The sequence below is a fragment of the Apteryx rowi genome, unplaced genomic scaffold (genome assembly GCF_003343035.1).
Source record: "Apteryx rowi isolate R43461 unplaced genomic scaffold, aptRow1 scaffold_419, whole genome shotgun sequence".
NCBI classification, from domain to species: Eukaryota; Metazoa; Chordata; class Aves; order Apterygiformes; family Apterygidae; genus Apteryx; species Apteryx rowi.
Genome location: NW_020450661.1, coordinates 583,118 through 592,062, shown reverse-complemented (window position 1 = coordinate 592,062; position 8,945 = coordinate 583,118). Strand labels below are relative to the sequence as shown.

General features: G+C 57.7%; 1 protein-coding gene across 1 annotated transcript; it reads left to right on the top strand.

Annotated features, from left to right (window-relative positions):
* The first annotated feature begins 490 nt into the window (after positions 1-490).
* Positions 491-2,379, top strand: HAND2 (heart and neural crest derivatives expressed 2). Its single transcript, XM_026075990.1, has 2 exons — positions 491-1,046; positions 2,271-2,379. Exons 1-2 carry the CDS (start codon positions 492-494, stop codon positions 2,367-2,369), a joined length of 654 nt encoding a protein of 217 aa, XP_025931775.1. The 5' UTR covers position 491; the 3' UTR covers positions 2,370-2,379.
* The last annotated feature ends 6,566 nt before the right edge of the window (positions 2,380-8,945 follow it).

Below are 8,945 nucleotides of genomic sequence, written 5' to 3'. Positions count from 1 at the left end.
GGGAGCGCCGTCCGCCGCCGCCCGCCGCCGCCGCCTGCCCACCAGCCCGCTCCGCGCGCCCGCGAGCCGGCGGCGGATGGAGGGGGGCCGCGTGTAAGTACCACCCGGCCGGGCCGCGGCGGACTTGGCGAGAGCGCAGGGAAGCAAGAGGCGAGGAAGATCCCGGGCTGGGAAGCCAAGCCATTTTGTTTGGTCGACTTCTCTCCGTAGCTTTTTTTTTTTTGCGCGCTTCCTCGAAGACCCAGCCCCGGGCGAGGAGGAGGAGGAGGTGGAGGCACAACGCATGAGCGGCGGCGGCGGCGCCTGGGGAGGGGGGATCGCTCGGGCACCCGCGGGGACTCTGCAGCAGCGCCCTATGGAGAGGCGGCGGGCGGCGGGGCAGTGCTGAGGGCCGAGAGGCGGGGAGCGTCTCCCGCCGGTGCGGCGGGGGCAGGCGGGGAGGGGAAGCCTTTGTTTTGGGGCCCCCGGGGGCGGGGTGGGGTGCGCTAGGGATGAGTTTAGTGGGCGGCTTCCCCCACCACCCGGTGGTGCACCATGAGGGCTACCCCTTCGCCGCCGCCGCCGCTGCCGCCGCCGCCGCCGCCACCCGCTGCGGCCACGAGGAGAACCCCTACTTCCACGGCTGGCTCATCAGCAGCCACCCGGAGATGTCCCCCCCCGACTACAGCATGGCTCTGTCCTACAGCCCCGAGTACGCCAACGGGGCGCCGGGCATGGACCACTCCCATTACGGGGGGGTGCCGCCCGGGAACGGCCCGCCCGGGCTCGGGGGGCCCCGGCCGGTGAAGCGCAGGGGCACGGCGAACCGCAAGGAGCGGCGCAGGACTCAGAGCATCAACAGCGCCTTCGCGGAGCTGCGCGAGTGCATCCCCAACGTGCCCGCCGACACCAAGCTCTCCAAGATCAAAACCCTCCGCCTGGCCACGAGCTACATCGCCTACCTCATGGACCTGCTAGCGAAAGACGACCAGAACGGGGAGGCGGAGGCCTTCAAGGCAGAGATCAAGAAGACAGACGTGAAGGAGGAGAAGAGGAAGAAAGAGCTGGTCAGTGCGCTGCGACGGGACGGGACGGGGGCCGCAGGGGCGGCGCGGCTCCGGGACGCATGTCCTGGGTGCGCGGGGGGGCCCGTGGCGCCCCGGCCGCGGGCATCCCTGCCCAGCTACGGCCGCGCCGCGCTGCGCTGCGCCCGGGACGGCGGAGCAGGGCCGCTGCCGCCGGCTCTCGCGGAGCGGCCGGATCCGCCTCGCGGCCGCCTGGGACGAGGCGCGGAGACGCCGCGGGAAACGCGGAGGGAGCCCTTAGGGCCGCCAGCCCCCGGGTGGGTTTCCCTTCCTGGGCTCCGGCTTGTTCCGGGTCCCGAGCCGCGATCCCGCCGGCAGAGGACTGCAAGTCGCAGCCTCTGCGCAGCGCTGAAACGACGCTCAGCTCTCTTAAATAAAGGGCTGGAGGCGCGTTTACCTGAACTGAAAAGCAGCCCGCTTTTGAGACTGCTGGCAAATAATTCGTTCGCAGTGCAGGGCTTTATTGCCCGTGCGCCGCGCGCTTTAAATTCGTTCTTGTCGAGTGGTTTTTAACGAGAGACCAAGCGTCTGCTTTGACGAGGAAGCATGAGCCCGCTCCTTGTAGGCCTTATGGCACACTTGGGCAATATTCCCACCAATTTCGGTGGCTGCTTTTCCACTACGGGCCTGACTTAAAATGTTTTGCCCAGCATGCCTGTGCACATCTCCTAAGGCTTCCCCACGCCTCCAAGGAGAAGATTTAGTGCGCACCTTGCTGCAGTTCGGGTCTTGGGGCCCGATCTGCCGCCAAACTCGCGGCCGGCTCCGGTGAGAGCCCGCGGGTCGCCCTGCGCGCAGCCTGCAGGCGCCGCATCTCAGGGCCGCTCCGCACTCAGCCCTTACGAGCCGGCCGGGGGAAGCAAGCTGCGAGGGGCTGAGCGGGCTTGGCCGGCGCCAAGCCCGGCCCACAGGGCGCCCTTTTTGCGCCGGGAAGCGCAGGGCGCCGCGCACACGCGGGGCCGTTGCGCGGGCGCCGCCGCGGCTCTGCGCGCAGGGCGCCCCGCGGGGCCGCCGGCCCCGCTCCGCTTCGTCCCCGCGCCCGGAGGCCTCTGCAGGAGCTTGCGCCTCCCCTCAGGTTTCCCTTTTGGGCCCGGGGAGAAGCGACCTAGAAAGCAAGGAAATATCTCTAACCTTTTTTTTCTTCTTTGCCCATCTTGTTTCCCTCTCTCCTTTCTCTCTCTCTCCCTTCGCATCCTGTCTCCCCAGAATGAAATCTTGAAAAGCACAGTTAGCAGCAACGATAAGAAAACCAAAGGGAGGACTGGCTGGCCGCAGCATGTCTGGGCTTTGGAGCTCAAGCAGTGAGCACGGCAGGACTGGAGGAGCCGTCCTCTTAGTCTCGGTAGTGAGCTCTCCTCTGAGGACTCTTTGTATTTGGAATCATCCAGTTTATTTATGTGCAATTTCTCCCCCAACCCCCCAAAATGTGGATATTTGAAGGAGAGGGAAAAAAGCATTCCATATTTGAATATGAAGAGGAAACTCCAGCTTGGTAAGGGGTAATGTCGTCTCTAATAGTTTCGTGAATGTTATTTGCTCTGTATAAAACACACGGGAAAAAAAAAAGAACCATAGAAAAGGAAAAAAACCCTCCCTGGCATTAGTGTGTATGTGAAGTGTATCTTTAATACTTGGCCTTTTGGATATAAATATTCATGGGATTATAAAGTTATATTTCAACAGAAGCAGTTGCACCAATGTTTCGGTTGACTCGGTATTTAGTGTTGTAATTTTGTTGTGGTCGTTCAGTATTTGAAGATGTTTTCAACAGTTATTGGTTATGTGCACTTCTGTCCGTAAGGGAAAAAGTGGAATCTAATTAATATTGAAGGTGTAAACGTTGTAAGTACTCAATAAACCACTGTGTGTGTTTTTTACAAAAAAAAAAAAAAAAAAAAAAAAGAGAGAGAGAAAAAGGAAAAAAAGAAAACCCAAATCTTTTTATGTTTTATACCTCAAAATGTTTTGAATAACAGCGTTGTTTATGGCTTTTTTTCATAATATTTAAAATATTCGGAAGTAAACTAAATTATAAAGATGGCTCCTAAGTTTATTTTTAAACAAGTGACTGAGTGCAAGGAGGGGTCGAGGGAGGGATCTCGGCAGTCCCGTGAGTGTCGAACATAAAACGGCAGTTGAGCTGAATAGGAATTCCTTGTGGTGGTGTTTCCATGCAGGAGACCGACTGCTAACGGGAAACGGACGAGGGTGCAAACGCTGCTCGGAGGCGACCGCGCAGGGCTGCGCGCTTTCCCTCTCGCCGCGGCCGGGCCCCGGCGCCGGCGGGAGCCGCGATCGGCGCTGCGCGCAGACAGGGGCCGGCGGGCGGTGCGCGGTCGCTGCACGGGGCGGGGGCCCGCTCCTGCCGGGTCGCGCTGCCACCGAGGGGGGTCGCCGGGCCCGGCGAGGGCTGAGGGCAGGCGAGGGAGGCTTTAGGGCTTTGCTAGGAGCGATTATGTAACAGGCAATTTTACGTCAAGTCAGAAAGAGCGAACAAGGCAAGGGATTTGGGGAGGGAGGGGGGAATGTAAGATTTACAATGAGCTACGGTGAACTTAATATTAACTTTGTAGCTCCCCAAACTCTCCTGGTTTGCACGTTTCCAGTCCGCCACAGCGAGCTTTTTTTTTTTTTTTTTTTTCCCACCCTTTTCTGTCTCCAAACTAGCAGCAGCTTGTGCTCCGACTCCTGTTAGCATGTTCAGTCTGCTTCCCGCAATATCCTCTCCCGTCCTCTCTATCTGGGTAGGTAGCCGCTGCCCTTTCTGCCCCCTCCTTTGCCAGGCTCCTGGTGCCAGGTCATTGGCTTCTCTGCTCCCGGTGCCGGGAATGGCTCCAGCAGTCCGCTCGGACACTCAGCGCCGGGGAGTGCAAAACCTCCCTCGGTATCGCAGGCAGACAAGGGAAAAAAAAAGTTAAAGTTTTTTACCTTAAAGAACCTGTTCTAGGTATCCCTGGCTATTCACGATTGAGCAAAGTTTTCCACCTTTCCCGTAATAAGGACCGGGTTCATACTTTCGCGGCCTCGGGCCTCTGAAGCCCGTACTTAAATCAGCTCCACTTAAACCTAGCTGGCTCTCTCTCCAGGTCCAGGGCTGCTATCTGCCTGCCTTCCTCCGCCGCCGTGCCGAAGGAAGTGGCTGCAGACGCGACCCGACAGCAAGCGTAGGCAGATGTGCAATTGCCCGTGAACAGATAAGGGAGCCCCCGCGCCGGCGGCCGCCTCGGCGGCGGGGCTGGAGCAAGCAGCCAAAACCCATGTGCTCCTCTGCCGTCGGGTCAGGCGGCCCAGGTCTGCGCTCCGCCGCGGGTTTGTGTTTACAGGCACTTGCCTCTGTTTACAACACTTGGAGGGAAGAATCTCCCTCTTGTTTTCTTTTCCCTGCCTGTTAGCTAGCCCGGCTGATAAACCGGAGGGCCTCGTCTGTCCGTCCGCACCACCACCGCCACCCAAGCTCCGCTTTCGTTTGCAAACGGGACGGGTGCGAGCGCTGAGCGCGGCGCGCCGCGGCCCCTCGGCGCCGCGGCCCGAGCCCTTCCGCAGCCGGGGGGCTGGACGGGCCGCTGGGCCGGCGGCACCCGGGGCCGGGGCCGGGCGGGCTGCGGGTCCCGGGCGGCCCCCTGCGCCCGGCGGGGCCGCGCTCGGGTGCGGAGCGGCTCGCGCGCTTCCCGCGGCCCCCCTTTCCCGTCGGGCCCGCCGGTAATTCTCCCTTTTCGAAACGTTCAGTTTCTCAGAACTGGGAGCCTCTCTGCGCCCGCTAAGAAGGATCTCTTTTAATTGCTCGGTAATGAGGATGTTGCCATTTTCTCAGGAGCAGTCATTCCTGGAGCTAAATCRCAAGTGCCCTAGACAGACCGGAGCCGACAAAAATGTAGGTTTTGACGTTAAAAGCTAAATGGGGAAGCAGCGCGGTAGAAGGTGAATTGATGGTAGATCGGGATGTCAGTGTGCTGCCCCAGGTCTCTGTGAGCGGAGCCGAGGGGCTGATAAGAGGGGCGCGCTGCGCCCGGCCTGCCGCGGCCCTGCGGTGGGGCATCGGCCCCGACGGCCCTGCCCGCTGAGCCCTCGGCACCGACGGTTTGGGGGGAGCTCGCCGGGGGGTGAACGGCACGTAGGAGCGAGGGGGACTCAGGGACAGCAGCGTGTCCCTGCCGCGGCCTTTCTCCGTGTTGTGCGGGTGGGGGGGGGGGGTGAGAAAGAGGAAGGCACGGGGGATCGGGGGGGCGGGGAATGCAGCTAGCTCAAGCTGCGTCCTTGCAAATGAGCTCAGTCCCCGTTTTTACCGGTAGCTTTAGCCGATCGCCTCGATTCATGGCTGCGGGAATGGGACTCCGAGCTCTGCCTCAAAAGAAAATAACTCTTTTCTTCTTTCTCTTTTTTCCTTGAAGAGAAACAGCAACATAACTCCCTCGGGTTGCGTGCCCCCGGCCCGGCCGCCCCCCCTCTCCTCCCGAGGTGCGTCTCCTCGGCTCCCCGGGGCGCGCCTCGTCCCCTCGCCGTGCACGGCAAGCTGCGCGGGGCGCGGAGAGGCGCGGAGCGGGGCCAAGCACCCCGCGCCCGGCCCCGGGGGACCTCGAGGGCGCCCGTGTGAGGCAGAAAGCAGCGTGTTTTTTTCCAGGCTCCTCACGCTTTTGGCTGTGACGGAGGTGATGGCCAAGGCCCTGCCACCTCTGCGGGGAGGCGCGTAAGGCTGCGCGGAGCCAGCCCCGCTGCCCGGGCGCCCGGAGGGGTCGAAGCTGCCGCCGGCTTTGCCGGGGGRGTGGGCAGCGCTGGGGCGCCCCGGCGGGACCCGGCACTGCCCGTCGTGCGGGGCTGTTTTACGAGTCCGCCGCGCCGTCGGGCGTGCAGGGGATGCCTGCATTCCTGCGGGCCAGGAAGATAAGCTGAAAAAACGATTTTTTATTTATTTATGGGGGGCTTTTTTACTCTCACTCCCGGCAGCTCTTCTCTGCGTGAGAAGATTATTGTAATAATTAGAGCTAATTTGCTGTCGTTGTCAGAGAGGTGTAACGGGGCCTTTCGGTCCAAGCCGCAGACACCCCTAGAACAAGCGCCGAGACATCCGCGGGCAGCTGTAAGGACATAAACACGGCCAGGAGATGCCATTGAGACAACGTGATCTTGAAAGGTGGGCGGGGGGGGGTGAGAGAGAAGAGGGTTAATATTAAAACCCCTAAGCAAAATATTCTCCTCTTGCGCTTGGAAGCCTAACCTTAAGCCTCCTTTTTTCACACATACTCGCCCAGCGACTCACAAATATACCCAGAAGAAACATCCACGTAGCGATGGGAAGGAAACCCATTCTGTTCTCCTGCAAACATAATCCCCTTTGCTGTAACGAGGGGCTTATCAAAGTTTTATATATTTTTAATTTTGGGTTTGGGGATTTTTTTTATTTTTTTTTGAGGGCCATGAAATATATGCCCCTGCAAACGAGCTCCAATCTTTTCTATTTCTAATTGGCCAATTACTGTTCAGCTGTTTCAGTTCTCCCTGTACAATGGAGATTAAAGCAGAGTTGTTATCTGAATTATACATTCACATAAATTCTAGCAAAGCTGGGCGATTTGCGGGGCCAGCGCCTCTCTAGGAAGTCCCTGTGGCCCTCTCTTCTCCTTCCCAAGCAGCGTGGTGTGTGTCTCCCTCTTCCCCAGCCCCCTCATTTTCCTCCAGAAATGTTGTTGCTTTGATGATCCGATTGTAGAGCATTGATTACAAATTTATTCTCAGACACTATATAAGTCTTTATATCTGCTATTAGAGACATCTGGGAATGATTAGAGCCCTCCCTCCCCCGGCTCTGCTCCCTCTATCTTGCAGCGAGGAGCTAGAGACATGTTGACGTCAGATCAGACGGCTAGGAGCCATCCTGCTCTCGAGTTGGGTGTAATCACGGCAGCGCTTTCCAAGCCCCAGCCCCAGCCCCGGCCCGTCCGCCAGCTGGAATGCGGGTGCAGCGGCACAGGGCTCCGCTCGGCTTCTCTGTAAATCTGTATTTTTAGCCCCCGGAGGCTTTGGCTTCTCTGGAGCTTGCCGCCAAGGTTGTGTTTTGATTGTTTGTTTGCAACTTCAGAAATAAAAGCGGCGCATTCCGCAGACGGCGCTGCCCTCCCTCCTTCCCAGCCCAGCGCTAGCTTTATCTGGGCAGTATTTCTCCCGGTGCCTTCGGTCTGTCTTCCAAAATAAATATCAAGGCCAGGCAGATTTCCACCTTGTGTCTTGGCAGGGAGAAATTAGCGAAGCAAAGTGCACCGCTGAGGTGCGGGAGGCGCAAGCTGCCTTCCCCGCGCACTCGCACCCGCTGCCCGCAGTGGCAGGCAGTTTTACACCGAGCCGCGAGAGCTGGAGGCTCCTGTAAAGCAGGATGATTCCCTACCCGAACGGCAGTGCTGCTGGCGGAGAAATGGCTTTGCACCTGTTATTAAATCCTAATGAATCGCATCTAATTGAGAGCTGAGGCACAGCCTGCCCTGCATATTAGCCCTGGCTCAGCGGGATCCAAGTTCATGCGTGTGATGTTTATTTTTATGTATTTTTACTTTATTATTTGGTACGTTTCATAACACTCGTTTTTCCCAAGGAGATAAAAAAAATAGTAATTCAATAAATAAACTTGAGCCTCTGCCGTCTGCTCGCAAAGTCTTGGACGGCTGACACTTGTCCAGCTGTACGTTGCAATCAGTGCTACTACCAAGAAGGGGGGGTGGTGCGGATGAGAAAGCGGTTGATCTTGTCTCCAGAGAAAAGAGATAATGTTAGAGTATTTGTCTGAAGGATTAGATTCTCGAAGTAAAATACTCTTGCCAGGAGAAAAAAAGTACTGTGTGACCCTAAAAAGAAATGCGCTTCCACTTCTTTGTTGCAGCAAAATAAAATAAATCCCCTAAGATACCGCAGCGCTGCAGCGTGTGTCTATCTGTAATCTGGAAAGGAAAAGGAACATTTCCTTTCTAAATGAGTAAAAACGGTATGCTTGTCTCCCCACCACATCCACTAATACCACGGGCTCGGGCAAGGACGGGGAGGGGGGGAAGTAAATAAAAAAGAAAGTAAAAGTAAAGAAAAAAAACACGAAACAAACCCGAACCAAAACCTCCCAATAAATCCCATCCCAGGTTTACGTGGGAGCTCGAAGTTGTGGCTGCTGCCCCGCCAGGCTGAAGCTACGGTCCTGGGCACGTCTCCCTGGGGAGCCGCAGGCTTTGAGGCAGAAGGTGCCCCCGGCGGGGGGAGGCCGGGGGGCTCCTCCGGGGGCCGCATCCTGCGGGGCCCAGGGCCGGCGCTGCCCGCTGCCGGGGCAGGCCGCGGGGGAGCAGGAGCCTGCAGTCGCCGCTGCTCTCGGAGCTAGGTACTGCTACAGCCGGCAGCACGGTTTGGGAAACAGCAGTAATATATTAGCGAAACAATGGAGATCGCTGCGCCGGCATTTCGAAGCCATTTATTTGCTAATCATGAGCGCTGTTCAAAGGAGAAACAAGCCCCCGTGTTGCCCAAAGTATTCGGGAGAAAAATGTAAAATTATATTTTAATGTATAGCAGTAGAGCCTTTTTTCCCGGCCACGTATATTGAACAAACATGTGGGGATAATAGAGAGGACGATTCTCCTATAGGGGTCTCTATTTGCATGCCATATGTGGCTATAGGCTAAAACAGCTGTGTATAATGAACTTTTAAAAAGCTAAATACACATGCAAACCCATAGAAGTTTTCTAAAACTGGCCTAAAAGACAGTGAAATGTTCTGCCAGAAAATACAGGAGGCGGAAGACATTAAAAATAAAAATAACGTTAAGCCCCCGCCCCAGCCAAACCTCAAGACCCCGCAGGTTTACTGAGAGCCCTGCCCGCAGCGAGACCCCAGCGCGGCGCCGGGGGAGGCAG